Source organism: Brassica napus, chromosome A6 (assembly GCF_020379485.1).
Source record: "Brassica napus cultivar Da-Ae chromosome A6, Da-Ae, whole genome shotgun sequence".
Taxonomy (NCBI): domain Eukaryota; kingdom Viridiplantae; phylum Streptophyta; class Magnoliopsida; order Brassicales; family Brassicaceae; genus Brassica; species Brassica napus.
Window position 1 is genome coordinate 3509547 of NC_063439.1, and position 21458 is coordinate 3531004.

General features: G+C 34.9%; 5 protein-coding genes and 1 non-coding gene across 7 annotated transcripts; 4 read left to right on the forward strand and 2 right to left on the reverse strand.

Moving 5' to 3' along the window:
- Positions 1-4988: 4988 nt before the first annotated feature.
- LOC106349729 lies at positions 4989-9165 on the forward strand (the record flags this gene model as incomplete). Its single annotated transcript, XM_022720600.2, has 3 exons — positions 4989-5183; positions 6118-6822; positions 7031-9165. Coding segments are annotated over 3 exons (2841 nt in total), but the record flags the coding sequence as incomplete, so codon positions are not given.
- Positions 9166-9765: 600 nt separating this feature from the next.
- LOC106351186 (protein SRC2 homolog) lies at positions 9766-11550 on the forward strand. Its single transcript, XM_013791001.3, has one exon. It carries the CDS (start codon positions 10417-10419, stop codon positions 11380-11382), a length of 966 nt encoding a protein of 321 aa, XP_013646455.1. The 5' UTR covers positions 9766-10416; the 3' UTR covers positions 11383-11550.
- A 131-nt stretch (positions 11551-11681) lies between these two features.
- Positions 11682-11753, forward strand: TRNAE-UUC. The gene has a single exon. It is a non-coding gene; the product is annotated as a tRNA-Glu (tRNA).
- Positions 11754-11963: 210 nt separating this feature from the next.
- LOC106346292 (serine/arginine-rich splicing factor SR30) lies at positions 11964-15227 on the reverse strand. Of its 2 annotated transcripts, XM_013785573.3 has the most exons (13): positions 15139-15227; positions 14966-15055; positions 14807-14872; positions 14637-14711; positions 14434-14536; positions 14279-14325; positions 14116-14173; positions 13929-13978; positions 13766-13822; positions 13586-13683; positions 13430-13483; positions 12566-12605; positions 11964-12211 (listed from the first exon to the last, which is right to left on the reverse strand). In XM_013785573.3, the coding sequence occupies exons 2-13, from the start codon at positions 15053-15055 to the stop codon at positions 12197-12199; spliced, it is 753 nt and encodes a 250-aa protein (XP_013641027.2). In that variant the 5' UTR covers positions 15139-15227; the 3' UTR covers positions 11964-12196. The 2 variants fall into 2 exon arrangements, with proteins under 2 accessions (XP_013641027.2, XP_048638036.1); XM_048782079.1 differs by lacking the exons at positions 11964-12211; positions 12566-12605 and adding an exon at positions 12622-12895.
- A 180-nt stretch (positions 15228-15407) lies between these two features.
- Positions 15408-17560, forward strand: LOC106351185 (malignant T-cell-amplified sequence 1 homolog). Its single transcript, XM_048782080.1, has 9 exons — positions 15408-15534; positions 15643-15718; positions 16113-16194; positions 16283-16350; positions 16438-16535; positions 16727-16863; positions 16952-17019; positions 17166-17229; positions 17316-17560. Exons 2-9 carry the CDS (start codon positions 15708-15710, stop codon positions 17331-17333), a joined length of 546 nt encoding a protein of 181 aa, XP_048638037.1. The 5' UTR covers positions 15408-15534; positions 15643-15707; the 3' UTR covers positions 17334-17560.
- Positions 17561-18242: 682 nt separating this feature from the next.
- On the reverse strand, positions 18243-19588 carry LOC106351184 (F-box protein PP2-B15-like). The gene is made up of 3 exons (XM_048782081.1): positions 19234-19588; positions 19029-19147; positions 18243-18934 (listed from the first exon to the last, which is right to left on the reverse strand). The coding sequence occupies exons 1-3, from the start codon at positions 19498-19500 to the stop codon at positions 18484-18486; spliced, it is 837 nt and encodes a 278-aa protein (XP_048638038.1). The 5' UTR covers positions 19501-19588; the 3' UTR covers positions 18243-18483.
- Positions 19589-21458: the final 1870 nt, after the last annotated feature.

Here is a 21458-nt window from a genome sequence, read left to right on the forward strand (position 1 = left end):
TATATATATATATATATATATATATATATATATATATATATATATATATATATAAATACTAATGATTTAAAGCAACAAGATTGGCTGATCAATTTAGTCGTCCAGTTGAAATCTTTCAAAAGTATGTGAAAGACTAAAGTCAAAGTAAATATGGATTTAGAATAGTAGTTATATTTTACTAACCGAAATACCGAAAAAAACTGAACCGAAACTAAACCAACCCGATATCCGGATTGAACACCCCTAATCCAAATGAAGCCAAACTATTGTTTTATTCTCCAAAATATAATAAAAATAATAACTTAATCCCGCGCAAGGCGCGGGTCTTATCCTAGTATATATATATAAGAGAATGGGATCTCTTGACATCTCTCACAAGCAACTCACATTTTTTTTTTAATTTATTTGGGCCATATCTAATAATAATTTTTTTTCAAGCCCATTAGACCCAAAAAAAAAGAAAAATAAATGATGATAAAAAAGATCTGTCCACAACAAAAAAGTAGAAGAATAAAACCAAGACAATAGAAAAATAAAATCTAAAGAAAAAACATTCAAAATTCTAAAAATAATTTGATTACACAAATGCTTATTGCAATAACAAAATGTGAGCTTAATACGAGAACACCAAATAACAAAAAAAAAACTGAAAAAATGACGAAAGAGGAATAAAAAGTACGGCTACATAAAACACTAGAAACAACATTAAACAAGAATATGAAAAAAATAGGAGAAAGTAAACGAAAAATCATGACCAGAAAAATGGATTATACTAGAAATTTTGAGAATGAAAAAAATCACATTTACGTCTCAGTAAACTTACTAAAATTTCAAAACATGAACAATATAGGAAGGATGGAATGAAATAGGAATAGAAATTCCTATTTTAAAAACATGTCTGAAAAATGCAAAATAAAAACAATACGTTTTTAAGGATGCAAATATAAATTTTAGTAACTTTTTTAATACATTACATATGTTAAAATGATGAAAGAAATAAACAAATTAACAATCATACTATAAATATAAAAAATAATTAAATAAAAATGAACTAAATATAAACTAAATTTTATTAATATGTTAAATTATATAATCATCGTATATAAAAATGTAAACAATATATAACATGGGAAAACAAAATATTACGTAAATGATCAGATTAAAAGACAAAAAGTTATGTCAGCCCCTATTAAAAATGGATAAAACATCTATGCTATACTAAAAGGGAGATATAAGCCATGGAGAGGGTGTCCACATAGGATAGAAAAATCAACCAATCAGAGAATCCGAAATTGCCATGTCATCTCATTTATTTTTCGTAAAAAATAAAAAAACAATGTGAAGGTGAGAATCGAACCCGGGTTAGTATGATATATATATAGGACAGTTACCACTAAGCCATTGAAACTTTCTTAGATACATATACAAGAACCACTAAGTATATAATCACAAACTCTTATGTACATTTACAATAATATGAATTCAACTTTCAAGACTCCGATAGTTTGTTTTGTAAAAAAAAAATAAGTAAGTGACTAAGCTAATATATTCTTAGAAAGTGTGAGAACGTTGACAAATATGAAAAAGCATAGATTTTTGTTTTCGTGACAAAGTTAAGAATTTGTAAAAGTAAGTTTAACATATAAATTTTCGTGACAAATATGAAAAAGCATAGATTTTTGTAAAATTTTGACAAAACAACTCATAACATACTTCTCTAATGTCTTAATAAAATATTATTTAAGGGTGCAATAATTAAATATATTAATTCAATAAATTTTGTAATTTATAGACAAAACAATAACACAACAAATTTTGAAACATTTGTTTAACCTATCGATTTTTTTTCATGAGAATCCAACTAAACAAGATAAAAATAATAATTAGATTTACAAATATTTAATTACCATTTTATTCAATTTTGATTAATTTCAAATTATCATAATGTATCTTTTTGAATTTACAAATATGAAAAAGCATAGATTTTTGTACAATTTGACAAAACAACTCAAAACATATTTTTCTAATGTCTTAATAAAATATTATTTAAGGATGCAATAATTAAATATATTAATTCAATAAATTTTATAATTTATAGACAAAACAATACCACAACAAATTTTGAAACATTTGTTTAACCAATCGATTTTTTTTTCATGAGAATCCAACTAAACAATTAGATTTACAAATATTTAATTACCATTTTATTCAATTTTGATTCATTTTAAATTGTAATAATGTATCTTTTTGAAGTTACAAAAAAATAATGTTCTTTCTTTATTACACTAGCATTATATATAGATTCTATATACACAAAATAAATATAATATAACAACATAAGCTTGCTTTCCCCGATTCATATGAAACTTTTTAAGTTATACACCAAAGCAAATTAATTAAATCAATGAAATTGTTAAAATACAGTAAATTAATATATAATTTTATTTTAAATAAAATTATTTAAAAAGTGTATTTTCGTTAAAACAAAATAATAAATAAGTAAAACTGATTTGATGGTAATTTTTATGATATATATATATATATATATATATCAATTCTGTGAAAGAAATAGAAGCTTAATATGGAAAAAATGTTAAATACAAAAACCTCTAAAAATTAACAAAAAATCTAATAAATTAAACTATGATATCACTTAAAAGCTTCTTAGACCATATTAATAAAATATTTAAGCGATAATTAGAAAAAATTTGATTTTTTTTCCAGCAAAAAGTTTATTATTAATTAGCATCAGTTATTTCAAGATGTTTAAGAAATGGCGGACAAAAAAATAGGATGGACATTAATGATATATGAACTATGAATAGTACTTTGTGAAGCAGACTTAGATAACATATCTGCACATCCATTTTCAGTCATTTTTGATGCCTAAATTTAATTTCTTCAGAGTAGTTATTCCACAAATAGATCGTATGAGATATTGTTTTGATATGTAGATTTGTTTTTTCAATGTTAAGAAGATTGACAACTGTAAAAATGTCTCCTTCGTATATGATATGTCTATAACCGAGTCTCCAACATGAGACAAATTTGTTTAAAAAGTAAATAATTTTATTTTTCTTATATTATATAATCAATATATATTATTTACTGATAATAAAAATATAGTTATTCATCTATCACAAATATCTATGCAAATATGTGAATCAAGTACAACAATCAAACAACATAATGATTTCCACAAAGAAAATTTAAAAAATATATTTATGTTATGTAGTCATATTTTATATTTTTTAAATAATGTAATACAATATTATACATTATTTTTTTAGAATTGAGAAATACATATATCAGTTAGACAAATTAAGCGATAATTAGACAAATTTGATTTTTATTTTGTGAGCAAAAAGTTTATTATTAATTAGCATTACTTATTTCAAGATGTTTAAGAAATGATGGACAAAAAAATAGGATGGACATAAATGATATATGAACTATAAATAGTTTTTTGTAAAGCTGACTTAGATAACACATATGCACATCCATTTCCAGTCCTTTTTGATGCATAAATTCAATTTCTTCAGAGCAGTTATTCCACAAAGAGATCGTATGAGATATTGTTTTGATATTCAGATTTGTTTCTTGATTGTTAAGAAGATTGATAAGTGTAAAAATGTTTCATTCGAATATGATATGTCTATAACCGAGTCCCCAACATTAGACAAGTTTGTTAAAAAGTAAATAATTCAATTTTTCTTATATTATATAATAAATATATATTATTTACTGATAATAAAAATATAGTTATTCATCTATCACAAATATCTATGTAAATATGTGAATTAAGTACAACAATCAAACAACATAATGATTTCCACAAAGAAAATATAAAAAATATATTTATGTTATGTAGTCTTATTTTCTATTCTTTAAATAATATAATACAATATTATACATTATTTTTTAGAATTGAGAAATACATATAATATCTTATCCGCGCGTAGCGCGGTTAAAAAATCTAGTAACAATAATATTAACACACAAAGTTACAACAACGTATAAATAGATAATTTAACAACAAAAAAAAATGTGTGCTGTCTCTCGGCTCCTACCGCTTTCAAGGCGATCGAAAACTTGAGAATCAGAGAAACCCACCACATAGAGAAACAAAGAAGAAAAGAGTTAAAGCCTTGACTGGCTGATGCCAACGATTCTCGACACCCAAACTCTAAATTGAGGATATAAAACAAATCAAAGTGAATTTCGGAAGGAGTTGAAGAGACGAAAAAAAAATTGAAATTTGAGAGTGAACAATGACCGTAAAGAAAATATTTCATCGAGGAATAAAATTTTTGTTTTTCTCAAAATGATGATACATGTCTCTCATCTTGCCTCTCCTAATTTTTGTTAACTTATTAATTATTTTTTTGTTTATTTTAATCAATGTTTTCTTTAAGAGACCTTGTTAGGAGACCGCGTTGAACATGGTCTAATAGGATTGATTGTAACAGCCCGACTAAAGACAGCCAACTAGCCGTGGCCTCTACGACGGGATGGTCAGAGCGTTACATGTTGTCATATCAAATCATTTTAACATAAGATTAAAAAGAAGCTCTGTCATGCATATTTATCTCTATAACAAAATCAGAAGCTCATATATAGCAATATCAAGAAAAGCCCCTTACTCACCGATCATATATAATCTCAAATCCATGGACGTAGTTTTCATATGTTAATAATAGTCCAAACCTTAAGATTGATAACATCCAAAACATTTTTACTGTAACCATATTTTTTCCAACCCTCTTCTTCTCTTAGAATTTTCTAGTAAAATGACTTTAATCATACTGTATTCTTCTTAGACATATGTTATATCGTAAATCAATATATTTATAAATTTTTAAAATTATCATTATCACCACCAGTTCTTTGGAAAAATTGGTAAACCATAAGGTATACCAGTATTACATTTTGACGGCATAGAGAGAGAGTTCAACGAGGTCGCACACCGAATAAGAAAAGAGTTATAACACAAAAGCACATCCCCAAAAACGCACACACAAAAAAAAAGCACATCTCACCTCGAAGACTTGGAGCGACCTCTCAGTACTCGTTTCTCTCTCACCGAACACACGGTACTTGTTCGATCTTCTTTGCTTTCATCAACCACTTCAGTGCCACAAACTCCAACATTGCTCAAAAGTTTTGAGACATCTAAAAGTCAGGTTATCAAATCTATCTATCTATCCCTTATTGTTGTTTCTTATGCCGTGTTTGTCAATTCACGTTCGGCGTTCCCTTTTGTCTTTTAGTTTGTCCTCTCTCTCTCTTTCTGGGTTTGCTTGTGTCCTAACGCTACTGGGTTCGTGCCTAGAAACCAAAAACAATCGGAGATTAGGTAGATGCGGAATCCTCCTCCTCCTTTTTTATAACATCCCCACCCCACTTGTCGTGTTTCTACGTTTTAAAGGTTTCGACTTTGTGCTGCTTTTCTTCTTACAGTAAGTACCCATTGTGGTATATGTTCAGATCGTTGTGAATTACATACATGGCTATCTATAGCTATTATAACTTGTTGATGTTTTGGATCGATTGCTTGCTTGTTGTGTGGTTTTTTGCTTTGATCAGGTCTGGTTAGCGAGAGATTCTGAATCTTCTTAGGTCTGTGTTTCAATTTTAATTCAGCTTTGAAAACACTTAGCTTTATCATCTTTTCAGTCTCCTCCTCGTGTTTCTCTCTAAAGTCTTTTCTGGGTTTTTTTATTAGAATCTCCGTGTCTCTCTATTGCTGCCTCTCACGATCTGAAGTTGTTGAATCTTCTTCAAGTTTGATACTTCTGTGAATCTGATATATTAAAAGCTTTCTACTTTACCCCCTATTGTGTTGTTCTTGGACAATGTATGTATGTATCCTTGAGGTTTGTTTTTACTTTATACATTCTTTGATTGTCAATTTCAATTTCAATTTCAATGAGTTTCAGATCTCCTATGTGTCTGCATGTCGCCGGGAAACCTCCATTGATTTCTCTTTTTGCTGTTTGAATAAGATGTTTATGTCTTGATGTTTTTTATAACAATGTGATCAGTAAACCAAACCTTGCCTAGATGTTAATAATGATTAAGATTCATTATTTAAAATGTACTTTTCTTTTGGTGCAGACAATTCTGATGGACGAGGAAAACAATCTTATGGAAGAAACAGCTCTCATCGAAGATTCTTCTGATGTTGAATTTGCCTGTTGTGGAGATCCAAAAGTTGAGCCTCGTGTTGGAGACGAGTTTCAGGCCAAGATTCCTCCTATGTTGTCTGCATCCGAACGTGCAGTGCTTCTTTCAACTCCTCCAGCTTTGGATGATCATTCCTCATACTCCTTTCTCATCGGACAACCTGTTCAAGTAACGTGGATAGACAAACGTCCAAAAGGACAAGCAAATGGAGATGATGATGATGTTGACATGAACCAATCTTTGAAATCTTTAAGATCAAAAAGAAGTCGTTGCTCTGACAAGAATCCGAAACCCAAGAAGCGGAGATTGAATCTTGAGGCTGTTCCGGAGTTACCATCCAGTTCTTGGGAGGACCATGAGGTGGCTAGCTTTGTTCTTGGTCTTTACACCTTCGGGAAGAACTTTACTCAGGTGAAGAAGTTCATGGAGAGCAAAGGCACAGGAGAGATACTGTTGTTTTACTTTGGCAAGTTCTACAACTCAGTTAAGTACCACACCTGGTCTGATTCACGCAAGAAGCGTAGTCGAAAATGCGTATATGGAAGAAAGCTCTACTCAGGATGGAGGCAACAGCAGTTGCTGTCCCGTTTGGTTCCTTCTATCTCTGATGAATCTCAGAAACAGATGCTTGTGAATGTGAGTCTCTCTTGCATTATAATGCTACACTCCATCCGTTTCAAATTAAGTGTTGTTTTATGATTCTAATGCAACTTTTAGTATTAATTTGTCTCTTTTGCCGCTAATTAAACTAACATTAACAATAAATGTTACGCAGTTCTAATACAACTAATTTGAAACGGAGGGAGTATTTGTTTTGGTCATTGATCTTACCTTTTTTTTGTAGGTCTCCAAGTCATTTGCTGAAGGGAAGATCACTCTAAAGAAATACATAGACGCAATGAAGGATCTTGTGGGTCTCAGGCCTCTGGTAGACGCTGTGGCGGTTGGTAAAGGAAAAGAGGATCTCACGGTTCGGTCAGCAGTACCAGTTAAGACCACCAAACCATGGTTCACGGTTTCTCCAAAGTCTTCTTCGTTCCCGGGCTTAGGGGCTTACGCTTCACTCACGTCTGCTGACATAATAAACCAGTTAAAAGGCAGTTCCCGTCTAAGCAAAGCTCGGTGCAGCGATATCTTCTGGGAAGCTGTGTGGCCGCGTTTGCTAGCCAGAGGATGGCACTCAGAGCAGCCAAAGGACAGAAGCTATATTACATCTAAGGATAATATTGTTTTCATCGTCCCTGGAGTGAAACGGTTCTCGAGAGGGGAACTTGTCAAAGGCGATCATTATTTTGACTCTGTCAGTGACATTCTAACAAAGGTTGCTTCTGAGCCTGAGCTTCTTGAGGTTGAAACAGGAGGAGGAGGAGAGATAGTCAATGAATCCGTTAACTCTTCTGACCAATCAGATGAGGAGCTTCCCCCGTCTGATAGTCAGAGACACCGTTACCTCAAGTCTCCAAGCTCTAGCCGTGGAAACCTGCAAATGAGATTCACTGTTGTTGACACTAGTTTAGCCTCTGGAGGGAAACTGTGTGATTTACGGAATCTGAAAGTCTCTGAGACAAAGACTGGTTTAGGAGACAAAGATTCTTCTTCCCTGTCCAGTCAAAATGTGGAAATGCCCTCTCTGGATGCTCCAATGCGGTTTGTTATTGTTGATACGAGTCTAGACCACCGTAAGAAATGGTCTGGTTTAAGGAGATGGAAACGTTTACCAAGTGATGGCAGAAACAAGGATGATTCTAGCGTCAAGGAGGAGGAAGAGAGTTTGGAGAGGGTTAAGGATCCATCGAAGAGGCTGATCAAAAAGCATAGAGCAGAAGACACTAATCATCATTCAGTAAAATCTGCTCCATCGTTGAAACGCAGACGGCTCAGTGCTTGCGTAAAGAGGGAGAAGAGCCTTTCAAAAGAGGATCCTGAATCAGACAGCTTAAGTTTATGTGCGGTCCAACACAAGAACAGCACCGTTGAAGAGATGAGTGAGGACAAAGAGAGATATGAAAACGTTGATTATATGAAGTTAAAGTCTGATCAATCAGAAAAGACTGGAACTGGACCGTCTTCTGCGGTTGTTGAGACCCAAGAAATGTCAGAGACCAAACCAAATGGGTTATGTTCGGTCTCTGGTGAAGACAACGACTGTTCTCCAGAGGAGGTAAGAACAAGCCATGAACTCATTTCATCAGAACATCACTCAAACGGGCTCTGTTCAGCATCAGGCTCAGACAAAGGACGTGTTTCCATTGATACGGAACAAGAGCAAGAAGTTGAGCTACATCAGAAAGCGACCATTGACCACCCGGTCAATACTCAAGAACTTGGTTCATCAGAACAACAAGAAGCTAATACAGATGCTCCTAGAAGACACAGCACAAGAAAGCGACCATTGACCACCAGGGCTCTGGAAGCTCTTGAATCTTGTTTACTTACAACCGAGATAATGGAAACTACGGTTAAACCAAGAAAACGTGAAAGATCTTCGAGGAAAAAGCACTCAGCTAAAGTGAGTAACAGAGCACAGCTTTTGCCAGACAATGGGATTACAGATAAGGAGCAAAGAGGAGGAGAAGATGGAAGCAAAGCAACAGCAAGTAACAACCCTTTGGATCAAATAGAGGATACAAAGCCTAGCTTTATTGTTAATGGAGCCGCAACTGAGAGTAGTAAGCCTCCTCTGGATCGAAGACATGATTCAAAGCCGGCGCTAACTGAACATCCTAAACTCCCACCCATTATTTTAAAGCTTTCATTAAAGCGTAGCAGAGCTTCAGAGACTTAGAGTCTGAAGAGTTTGGGCGTTGGCTGTGACAGCATTAGCCTTGCTATAGACTAATGTGTACAGAAGTAAAAAGATTTTTATAAGGGTTTTATTACATACTCTTCTTTGTTCTTCATTTTTTGTTGGGTCAAATGTGACAAAAAAAAACATATCCAAGGTTTCTTTTCTTTCTAAATGGTGAAGTCTTTCTTCTAGCCCTCCTCTCATCTCACTGAATGCATATTGCCTATAAGTAATGATTTCTATTATTCGATTTGTTGGGAGATTATTCGAAATGATTTTTATATGGTCTAGATCCTGAGAATTGAAGTGAAATAATGATGCTCATGCATATAATTTATACAGCATATACACAAATCCTGAATAGTAGTATCAGTACTATACTTACAAATCCTGAATAGTAAGTAATACTAGTCACAATAATATTAATACTACTGTACAAATCTTGACTGATCAAATGCAGCTGATTTGATTGCGGCTGCTTGATTGCCTTATCCAAGTTGTTGGAGACTGCTTTGGTTAAGTTAGAGTCCTCAAAACCAAGCTCTGCTCCAAATCTTTTGTAGTCACAACAATGGAACCAATTTTCTTTTGAAAAAATAACTATTGTCAGTTTAAATTCACTTCACACACTCCTTAGATTAGATTTAGCTAAAATTCTCGACTTACTTTGGATCCAAGATCAGCTTCTGAACTTCTTTGATAGCTGAACTCGCTGCGTATAACGATATTTTTCCTATCTGATATATTAAAAACGCAAACCATTTTTTCAAGAGTTTCAGGAGGGAAGGCACTGAGATGGTTAATAGTTTTGTTACCTCTAGAATCTGAAGTTTTGCCTCATGGTCATTCGGTAAACACCTGATTTCTTCAGCTAGTCTAGCTGACTCTCCAACGCTTTCAGGTCCTTTTGTTTTTCTTACCAAACTCGTCTTTCAGTTGTTGTCTCTTGTTGTGTTCATTTAAGAACAATCCTTCATACAACGGCTTCTCAAATGTTCCCTGCAAATACTCGGCCAGCTTTGGGACGTCTTGGCGTCGAAATACATCCCACTTAGCTCCTCCTGCACGTGAAGACGTGCAAGAAGACTCCATGGTGTGACCGTGATCCAATATGTTCTCTGCATTCACACTCAACATCAATCTCTGGTTCATTCTTCTCCTTATGGACTCTCCCAAGTGTTATTTTCCTTAGTATTTACCAAACTATTTTTTTGTCGTTACTAAACTAATTAACAGCCTTTCTTTTAACAGCGTTAACATTACCCTTTTTTGACATACAGCGTTAGCATTACTTAGGATAGGATAAAGGGGAAAACTAACTTGAGGAAAATAACTAATATTAAAAAAGGAATAACCGCTTCCCGCGTGTGTAAAACCTTTTTCTTTTTAAAAAAGATCTTCTCTTTGCCTAAATTTCAAAAGTTTTTTTTTTCTTTTGAATCATGGAGTGTAGGCCGTTAGATCTGACGATCATATCCGCCGAGGATCTCAAAGACATCCAACTCATCGGCAAACAGGACTTATACGCCGTCGTTTCAATCAACCGCGACGCGAGGACGAAGCAGAAGACGAAGGTGGACAAAGATTGCGGGACCAAGCCCAAATGGAGACACCAGATGAAGCTCACCGTCGACGACGCGGCGGCGCGTGAGAATCGTCTCACCCTTGTGATCGAGATCGTGGCGGATCGTCCCATCGCCGGTGATAAGCCCGTGGGAGAGGTTAGCGTTCCGGTGAAGGAGCTTTTGGATCAGAACGAGGAGGAGGAGAAGACGGTGACGTACGCCGTGAGGCTGCCTAACGGGAAGTCCAAAGGTTATCTCAAATTCTCGTTCAAGTTTGGTGAGAAGTATACTTTCGGAGGAGCTTCGAGTGCTCCTCACGCGCCTGGATCATCGACTCTGGAGCATAAGGCTATAGATCATCAGCCTGTAACGGCTTACCCGCCCGGACAAGGTGCCCCGGTTGCATACCCGCCGGGTTCTTCCGGATACCCACCACCAGGACATGATGATAAACATGGTGGTGGAGTTTACGGTTATCCACCACCTGGAGGTCCGGGTGGCTATCCTCCGGCTGGCCCTGGCGGGTATCCACCACCCGGTGCATACCCGCAACACCAACATGGTGGATATCCACCCCAACAGCAAGGAGGTTACCCGGGTTATCCACCACAGGGTCCGGGTTATGGATATCCGCCACAAGGTCCAGGCTATGGATATCCGCCTCAGGGTCCGTACGGTTACCCGCAACAGCAAGGTTATGGTGGTAAACCGCAGAAGCCGAAGAAGCACGGAGGAGCTGGAATGGGTCTAGGACTTGGACTCGGAGCTGGTTTATTGGGTGGGTTACTGGTTGGTGAAGCTATTGATGATATAGCAGATATGGGTGGCGACTTTGATTTCTGATCTTCTGTTTTTGCTATCTCTGTGTTGTGATTAACTATTTCATTTTCTTAGGCAAATGGTTCTATGTTTTTCTTCTGGATTATCCTGTGAGAAATCAACATGTTCTGTTTTCTTGTCTGTGTGTTGTTTCTGGCTCTCTCCTAATGAAAACTGCGTCAAGTTGATATATGTTGCTAGCTATCAGATATTTCGTATGAGATTAATAATCAGTTTTTCATTCAACAACATTCAAGTGTTAGGAAAAGATCTCACAAATATAAAAAAGTCACATAAGTATTTGTATAAAAGCTAACATCAAATCCGTTATCGTCCAGCGGTTAGGATATCTGGCTTTCACCCAGGAGACCCGGGTTCGATTCCCGGTAACGGAGTTTTTTTTTTTAATTTTCACGCATTGTAACTTGTAAGTATGGATTTAGTTATCAAGTATGGCAACAGAGTGTTCCTTTCACAACTGTAATGTTTAGTCTACGTTTCCAAGTGGCTTCTTTAATTTGTATTGGACTCTAATGTTTAGAGTGAGACGCTACTTGTTAGGCGTTTAGATTAATTATCAAACGCTATATAAAACGATACAAACGTTTTTCAAGCAACCACAAATAGATTATTTTAAGAGGTTCGGTTCATTGCTAAAAGACACAATAACAGACCAACTAAAAGTTTTTAAATAGAAAAAACACATTATTAATTGTTCATTCGAGATATAATAAGTAACTCAAATCCAAATCAGATTATTATACTACGAGTGGACCATGAGAAGCATGACTCAATTTGGATACGGCGGTACTCTATTCCCGGTCACCAGGTCTTCTTTTCAGTCAGATCTCACCTGCAAAGCAAAGTTTGTCATGTTGTTAACTGAAGCCAGGGGCGTCCCTGAGATGCTGGGGGCCTAAAACAGTTTAGTAAGAGTTTTAAAAAAAGAAATTTTTTTACAAATTTAGGGGCCCCTTCTTATGTAAATTTTTTTAAAAATTTTGGGGGCCCTAAGCCGGTGTTTCAGTCCGCTGTGCCCAGGACCGCCCCTGACTGAAGCAAACATGATAATAACACAAAGGTAGACTTAGACAACCCTCGCTTCTCTGGACTTTCTCATGTTTTTTATGTTCATTTGGTTGTATGTAAAATGCTCTTGAGAGCAGCTAATTATTTAAGAAATAAACATCTGTTTTTTTAGACTTACGGGTGAAACTGGAGAATTTGATCTCGATCTTGACCGGGACCTGCAGTAACACAAAAACAAAAAACCTTGTTAGTGTGTCGTCATGACAAACCAATTTTTTTACTGACCATCTCCCATCTGGTCTCGGGTGTTGTTGGTCTACAAAAGAACTAAAACATGGATTCCAGCATGGACAGAAAAAAAGAAACGTTAGGGAATCAGAGGACTCTTAGGCCAAAATGTACAGCTGATACGGGCTGAGTATCAGAGCAGCAAGTCCTAGGATCCATCTAAGATTAACCCCATCAAGTCCCTAAGATCCAGTCCCCAGCTCGCCGCAGTGAGCCAGATCTAGAAAAACAAACAAGGCAATACAGCTGAAACCTCAGATATCCAGATTCACATATCTTTGCCCTTCCATTAGAAAATAACTTTTTCACAAAAGAGAACTTCTAGCTGAGTTATTATCACAAGATTTATAGAACAGAATTAAAACAGACAAGGCAGACTTTGAGAAAGGAAAGCTATTCCGAAGTAAAACATCTAGAAGAGAATGACACGAAGAGACATGACAAATGAGATCATTTCAGAACACATGGATCATCATTTCAAACGATGAAGTAATTAAATATCAACCATAACAGAGTTCATGAGACACAGAGAACTCTAAACAGGTTAATCACGTCATCAAGGACCGACCATCAGGTCACACAGTTCATGGGAGGACTAGTACCACCAACATATAGTTAGGCCGGTCAAATAAATTCAATTTTTTGAAGAAAAAAGCAACAGAAGTACTTTTGTTGTAAGAGGAGTTCGATAAGCAAGAAAACTAGCACTCCATGCAAACAAATGTTATAATGGTATAAATGTAGATAACCATACCTTGAGATCGAGCTATACGGAGTTGGAGATCGAGAAGATCTAGCAGGCGACACACTGCATTTACACTTTGAAGTCAGTCAAAAACTCATAAATAACAAGTTGCAGGACTAACGACCTCTTTTAGCTTTAGTTTCATGGAAAGGTAATAAAACTGACCTTCTGCTACTATAACTATAGCTTCGACCACGGCTTCGACTCCTGCTTCTAGAATAATATGGGCTGCGACTCACACTCCTCGACTCATAATCCCTCACCTGAACATTGAAATTAGAGATGACTGGCTGTATATCCATCTAGTCATTAACAAAATCAAAGAAGGCAACACCACATACATACCCGTATATAAGCTCTAGAGAAAGCATTTCGAAACTCAGAGTCATCAAGCTTCCTTATCTGTTACAACAGAAATTTAAAGGGAGCAGCATCAAAGAGTTGACACAATGGCCTCAAAGAAGATTTAAATTGTGGGCATGAGGCACTGCAAAGATATAAAGCTTACCGCGTACTTCATATCATCATAGTTGCTATAGTCCACAACCCCAGACATGCCTAGAAAATAAAATAAATAAAATGTGAGTCTTGCTGATTACACTTAAAACCATGAACTAGAGCTATTCTCTTTCACCGACACTAAATTATTTATATGTCTACAAGAAGGTCATTTAAACTAGAGAATGATAACTCACCTCCACGGTCGCGAAAAACTTCAGAAAAGCAGACATCTCCAGCTTTGCGCATGTGATCCTTAATCATCCATAAGTAGCAAATAACATCAGTTCAGAACACAGTAAACACAGCATGAACTAGAGAGAACATACATCAAGAAAGACACAATATCATATCCCATACCTTAAGGTCCTGCCAGGAAGCAGATGGCGGCAACCCCGTCACAAGCACTGTATGTTTTTACCAAATAAAAAAGGTGGCAACACTGAGTTTCTTTTTTTTTTTTCAAAACGCGAAATAACGTAAAATAAACACACTTGAGAAGATATTATACACACCACGATAGTCAGACCGTCTAGAAGGTGCACGGCTCCCACTGTAGCTGCTGCTGTGCCTATCAACCGAAGATGAACCTCTACGACCACCATGTGCAATCTCAACCTAACCATCACACAAAAGTTCAGCATCTACAGAACAAACCTAAATATTCACACAAAAGGTAACAAACACCTTCATAATAAAGATAAATGTTATAACTGACCCGTAGACGACATCCATCAAAGTCATACCCATCCCGTCCATAAATAGCATCATCTGCATCACGAGGATCTTCAAACTGCATCATCAATAAAAGACTCATTAACCATAAGCCATTCACAAGATTTAAAAAAAAACAGATACATTAAATTTTAAGCGAGAATCATAAAATACCTCAACAAATGCATAACCAGGAGGTCTCGGTGGAATCTTCAGATCAATGTCCACAATGGGTCCATACTGCAAGGAAGATTCAACACTATTACTTAAGAGTACGTGCAGATAGATCCTAATGAATTCGAAAAGAGAGACAGAGAAGATGTTACTCAAAACCTTGTAGAAGAGATCTTCAACCTCTCTCATACGAATATCACCAGGCAAGTTCCCAACGTAGATCGTACGGTTCCATCTGCTGCTACTCATCTGAGACCTCACAGTTAGATAACAAAACAAATTACGAAAAAATTGAAAAATTAAACAGAAAATATATATGAAGCTCTTATTACATTTGCTTGCAGGGAGAGAGACACGAAGAGGAGGAGCGAGAAAGCGTTAGATTGTTCTGGAAACAAAAGACAACTAACCAGAAGCGTACTTTTAAACGGAAGTGGAGTTGATCTGCTGCGGCCACGTGTAAAGTGGGATTCCTACATTCAACTCTCTCTCAGCCGTTCGATTAAATTTCTCGACAAAGATACGAGATTGTTGTAATAAAAGCCCATTAATGTACCCAAAAGGCCCACAACTCAGTTTGGTCGGATTCGGACAGGACAAGCTTGGTTTCCTAGGTTATCTTAAAACACAGTCGTTTTGGTAGGAAAGAGGAACATTAGATCGCGAGAAAAAACATTCTCTCTCGGCTCCGGAAACGCATCCGATCTCTCCCTCTCTGTTTCTCTCCGGTAAGTTCATCTGTTATGCTCGTCTTTGAATACTCTCCGATTACTTTGTTAGAGTTATATTCGGACAATCTCCAGTCGTCATCAGCAGTTTCCATTGTTCACTTGCAGTTGCATCGACCAATCTCATTCATAAACCTACCAAAGAAATAACCTCTCATTATCATCCAGCAAGCATGTTCAAAAAGTAAGAATCTCTCTTCTCTCAATTCACATTCGACTAACCCTTTTGTTTTAAATCTTTTGATGAGGACAATAGCTTGTGAGTATAATGTAGATAGCCATTTATTGTTACAGTAATGTATCAGCTTGGTTTTTTTATATTTTCTTCAAGGTTTTTGGGTTGTGCTTCTTGAAGTTGTTAGTCTTTACAGATGGTATCAAATTCAATGAGATTGGATCTTTATTTGGTTCATCCTATCAACTCTATCCATCTCCCATACATGATTACACCTTCCTATTGAGTCTTTTTGTATAAAATGTCTATCTCTCTACTAGTGGTCTTTCTCTCTTAGACAGGCATTTACATCTCTTTGCTATACCCGTTTTGTCTACGATATGTTAATTATTTTTTAACTTAGGTTTTCATTGGAGGAGATTTCATCACAGAACCAAGTAAAGGCGTCTGTCCAACGTAGGATTCGCCAGAGTATTCAAGAAGAGGTATCCTTGCTGTTTTATCCCATCTTAAAACTTGTTGAGATTATGTGTAGCTTGTTGGGTGTAAAGATGTTAAAATGTAATGTTGCAGTACCCTGGGCTTGAAACAGTGTTGGAGGATCTACTTCCCAAAAAGTCTCCTCTCATTGTAGTCAAGTGGTTCGTAAGCTAACAAACTTCATATTATCAGTGCTATGTTTTCTCAACTTTGTTTAGCCACTGACTTATATTTTTTCTCGTGTGCAGCCCAAACCATCTGACCCTAGTTGTTGTCAACAATGTCCCTCTCTTCTTCTGTATCCGTGATGGGCCATACATGCCAACTCTGCGTCTTCTTCATCAATGTAAGCTCACCTCTTTGCCTTATTATAGTGCCAAGGTTTTGGCATTGGCTGTTACCGGAAGATTAAGCTATGTTCTTGAAAAAACTCTGCGACCCTGTTCACAATAGAAATCAATGGAAAGAATCTTGAGTTTTTATCAGTTAGCCGAGAATGTAGACGTGGCACTTGAATGTTCTTGGAGTTTTTTGCAGACCCAAGTATAATGAAGAGGTTTCAAGTTGATAGAGGTGCCATAAAGTTTGTTTTCTCTGGTGCAAACATAATGTGTCCTGGTCTTACGTCCCCTGGAGGCGTTCTTGATGAAGAAGTTGAGGCAGAGAGGCCAGTGGTATATGAACACACAAATAAAAATAAACATTTTTTGGGGTTGATTTGTTTCTGGTTGATCTTAAACCATGAGTTTGTATTTGTTTTAGGCTATATATGCAGAAGGAAAGCAACATGCCTTAGCAATAGGCTTCACCAAAATGTCAGCCAAAGACATGTAAGTTAAATTTCCTTCATGCCAAACTCAAAATCACAACTGGAATGTAGGAATCATGATTTGGTCTCTATGCTAGTTTAGTAGTATTGTTTTCTGACTCGGTTGTCTATGTTTTGTTGTGACATCTCTTATTTGGTTGTTGACAGAAAGAGCATCAACAAAGGAATCGGAGTGGACAACATGCATTACCTCAACGACGGTCTCTGGAAGGTACTTACTCCCCTCCTGCATCGAGTCGATTAAAGGATTTTATCGAGTTAGAGTTTATAAAACTTGTATTGCATGTTTGTCTGCAGATGGAAAGGCTAGATTGAGGAACGAAGTCAAACGTCTTGTGTGAATCACTGTGGAAGAGATCTCCTTTTTATGTTTCTCTAAACTTATGGAGCTTTTGTCCGGATCTCCACCTTAGCTTCTGTTTTCAAATATTCCATGTTTTCTTTTACGAGAGAGCGGCCAATCAACCTTAGCTAAGGTTAAACAGTTTCCAAATATTTTGCTAGCTCCGTATAACCCATTACTTTAATTACGTCTTTAAACATATCAAGTTATTGAAGAAAGAAACAGTACAAGTCTTATGATGACACATAAGTAGGAATATAATGTGCCTAGTGCCTACTAATTAGTTATTATGGTGTTGTACAAAAGTACTAACATTAATGTGAATTGCATGACACCATGACAACATTTTATTTACTTAACTAAAATAATGACACCCGCCATGACATTTTTTTTTTTTTTTGAACTTAACCCGCCATGAGATGTGTAAGAATGTCTTCACCCCTCGTGTTATTATGCTAAAAAAAGTGACAACATTTGCTCACATCATGAACGCATTGGTGAACGTACGCATGCACACGTCGTCGGCTCTATTATTTTTTAGAATAATTTGCCATTGGAACCAAACATGTCAACGAAAATAATCTTTTATGTTACAAAACTTACAATAAATTTTGTCAAGTGGTTGCTAACCAAATGATTAATTTAACAATCTTGTGGGGGTTTTCTTTCTTTATTACTCCATCAATTTTAAAATAATATTTTATTATTCCATCCGTTTCTTTATTTCTCTAGAGTTTTTACATTTATTAAGAAAACATGTAAAATTTTGACAATAAATACATTAATTTCTGTATTTAGCTATTTTTTATGATTTTTAACCAATCAAAATTTAGTAAATACAATTAATGTCTTTGAAATTTACAATTTTCTATTATTACATATATTGAAAATGTAAAATATGAACTTTTTAGAAATAATTTTTTTAAACATGGATCATTCTAAAACGGAATGAATATTTTTTGTCGGATGAAAAGTCGTCTAAAAATTCTAAATTCAATAATAATGAAAAATTCTTCAGTGATAACGACTGGCCAACTCATTAATTTTCTCATCGTACAAGTTTCCACCCGAAATTATTCACATTTATCAACTTAACCGAAATATTTTGCACCCATCTTTAATTTAGCAGCTCAACTTTTGAGATTTAGGCCTGACTTCAATCCCATCAATTACAATCCCACCCTTCAACTGATACCCTTTCACTTCGGTTAGACTCATCACAACCTCCTCGTTACCTTCCCGTCCTGTCTCGAACTCTCCCAGCTCTATCTCCATCCACCCGTCTTCTCGCATCTCCGGCTCTCTCCGATAATATCCGAAAATCTCCTCCTTCTTGGCCATTTGCTGTTTCTTGTCATCCAAGCAACTTAGATAACTCGTCTTTGTTTTATTCTCACCATTCCCCACTTTTATCCAAGTCTCGGCCGGAACCAAGTCTAGTCCATATGCTCGTTCAGTCACTTTCATAATCAGATAAGCTCCGTAGCTCGTGCTCGGCGATAGAGCCCCGGTTTGGATTTTTCCGATGATTTCTAACCAGTCCGTCATTATAAGTCGGGCCCCTTCCGAAAATCTAAAACGATTTTTTAAAAAAGAAATAAATTTAAATAAAAATACGTTTTGACACCAACCATACAACTTATTAATATTAAAATTTAAAAGATGACCTTGAATCTGATCGATGGCTCCAAGACCAGTAATGTCGTTGATCGCTCCAAGTTATGGAAAGTTCTCTTGCCGACAAAACAAACGATATCTTCCCAGTTAGCTTCTCGATCTTGAATATCTAAGATCAAAACATAACTAAGTTAACTAAAGCTCTTATATATATATATATATATATATAGAAAGACCCAAGAATGTAACAATAACCTTTCTGCCATTATCGATGAGTATTGATTCACAGAGACAACGAAAGAGCTCCTTTTTGGAGGAGAAACTCTGATGAGTGGAGCTAGAGATGAGGCGGCTGTAATCTGAGGGAAGAAACTTCTCCCAGACGAAATCAGAGTCTCCCGCGACCCGGAAAACAGAGGAGACAGACGCCGAGGAGAATGTGTCGGCCGGAGTTGTGAAGGAGAGTATATTAGCCACGCATGCTTCTGGTAACATCATTATCCTTTCTTCAATCGTCAACATTGAAAAATAGAGAATAGTAATATTGATGGCTTTGTTTGTTTCTTATGTTTTTCTACATGTGTTTTGCGTTCAAGACGAAAGCGGTGACCGATTAATCATACTACTAGTGATCCGCGCTAATATGCACCAAATGAAATTGTTTATTAAATTATTTATTACATGTTGTATTAAGGGATTTGTTGTATAATTTTCTTTTAGGGATCATATATCTGTTCGGATTCAATTGATTTATTTATATTTTTTGGACTTTTAGAGTTAGAAATTTAAATCGTATTCGGATATTAACAAATTTTGGTTTGAATTTAGTTTGATTCATTGCGGTTTCGGTTTGGATTTGACTTTGGGTACTCATCTTAATTATGCTTTTTTAATATAAATCCAAATATACTTAAATCCTAAAAATTCAAAAATAAAATAATATTAAACATAAAAAATGAATAATGTAAGACTAAATATTTAACTTTACATAAAAATTAGTTCAATTTAAATAGTTGGATGAAGAACAAATAAACATTTTCAGTATTTTGAATATTTTTTGTTATTTCTAGATATTTACTTGTGATTATGTTGATAAATTTTAGATATTTTCATACTTTTGAATATCTAATAGATATAATTTTTAAAATAATTAACATATTTAATTATATAATTGTGATTTAGATATTTTTGGTATTCAAAATATTTTAGTTTGGATCAGATTTAGATCTGGTTATCTAGATATTAAACTTTTAGATCCATATGTGTGCTTAATCAGTCTTAGTTTGTGTTTAGTATTACTTTCAAATCTATTCCAGTTTGGTTCTTTGGGTTATTGGATCATACGTTAAGAATACTTATAAAATGGTTGTGCGTCGTGTCAATATTGTTGGACATGTTGAAAAATTGACGTAGTCTATAACCAATAATGTGTATTTTCTTATAAAAATTCTTGGTAAATATAATAAAAACACGATACAGTCAAGCGAAAAGTCTCAGAGTTGTATGGAAAATAATGTGATATCTTAGTCAGCACCTGAATTCTGTTTTTCAATCGATTTTATGAACTTTTTTTCTTGTAAAGCTTTTCTGATTTCTGATTTTTTATCAATCTGATTATGTTTTGAATTCTTGGTCTGATATGATAACTCCGTAAATAAAAGTAATATTTGGCTAAACTAAAGATCTGATTTTGTGTGTGGTGTTTTTTAACTCAATTTTTTTAATTCATAACCAATCAAAATTATTTATTTCCTTCGTGTTCAGAAACTTCAACCATGGCTAAGTTCAGCAAGATATGAAACTTTCAATTTCTAAAAATATTCTCATTCCAGCATTTTAGTTGATGTGAATCTTAATGATTTTGTAATTTTATTTATTTCAAAGTGATATTATTCAGTAGTTTTACCGAAAGTATTTCAGTACATTAATACAAATGTTTAAAATAAAGGAACTAAAAATCAACTAATTAAAAAAAGGTTAGTGTGAACGCACTAAGTCTGCGGTGAAGTTAAAAAAAAAATTAATATGTGAACACATTAATTGTTAAAAGATTGTGAAACAAACATATCAGTATATTCAAATTGAAATCGAAGCTGTCACGTGTCCAATGTAGTGTGAAAGCATTAAATGATAATGATTTTCTTTTAATATATAAAAGATATAATATTAGCATATGCTTTGGCAATTTAATACATATATTATATTCTTTCTTTCTTGGAACACTAGAGGTTTGGCAATTTTTGGTCCAAAAGAAATATGAATTTGTGTATCTGAAAAATGCAATTGTCTATAAGCTTTCTAGTTTCTTAAAAATAAAACATATATGGATTTAGTTTATGTCATTTCGCAAAATGCAATTATTTACCGATTTCTAATTTATTTTTGAATAAAACATAATTTCAACTTTTTCCAGCAAATATCACCTAACTTTTGTGTTCTAAAAAAATCACCTAACTTTTATAATTTCAAAAATTAATTTG

Excerpts from the sequence above, each read along its gene's own strand:
- LOC106351185 (XM_048782080.1), top strand. Across the intron at positions 16,864-16,951 it reads TTGAGGCAGAGAGGCCAGTG|GCTATATATGCAGAAGGAAA; the intron begins GTATATGAACAC and ends TATTTGTTTTAG. Across the intron at positions 17,020-17,165 it reads AAAATGTCAGCCAAAGACAT|AAAGAGCATCAACAAAGGAA; the intron begins GTAAGTTAAATT and ends GGTTGTTGACAG.
- LOC106351184 (XM_048782081.1), bottom strand. The coding sequence starts at position 19,500 with ATGTTGACGATTGAAGAAAGGATAATGATGTTACCAGAAGCATGCGTG. Across the intron at positions 19,148-19,233 it reads TCATCGATAATGGCAGAAAG|ATATTCAAGATCGAGAAGCT; the intron begins GTTATTGTTACA and ends TTTTGATCTTAG. Across the intron at positions 18,935-19,028 it reads AGCCATCGATCAGATTCAAG|ATTTTCGGAAGGGGCCCGAC; the intron begins GTCATCTTTTAA and ends AAATCGTTTTAG.
- LOC106346292 (XM_013785573.3), bottom strand. The coding sequence starts at position 15,055 with ATGAGTAGCAGCAGATGGAACCGTACGATCTACGTTGGGAACTTGCCT. Across the intron at positions 14,326-14,433 it reads TAGACGGTCTGACTATCGTG|TGCTTGTGACGGGGTTGCCG; the intron begins GTGTGTATAATA and ends AAAAACATACAG. Across the intron at positions 13,484-13,585 it reads TATAGTTATAGTAGCAGAAG|TGTGTCGCCTGCTAGATCTT; the intron begins GTCAGTTTTATT and ends GTGTAAATGCAG.
- LOC106351186 (XM_013791001.3), top strand. The coding sequence starts at position 10,417 with ATGGAGTGTAGGCCGTTAGATCTGACGATCATATCCGCCGAGGATCTC.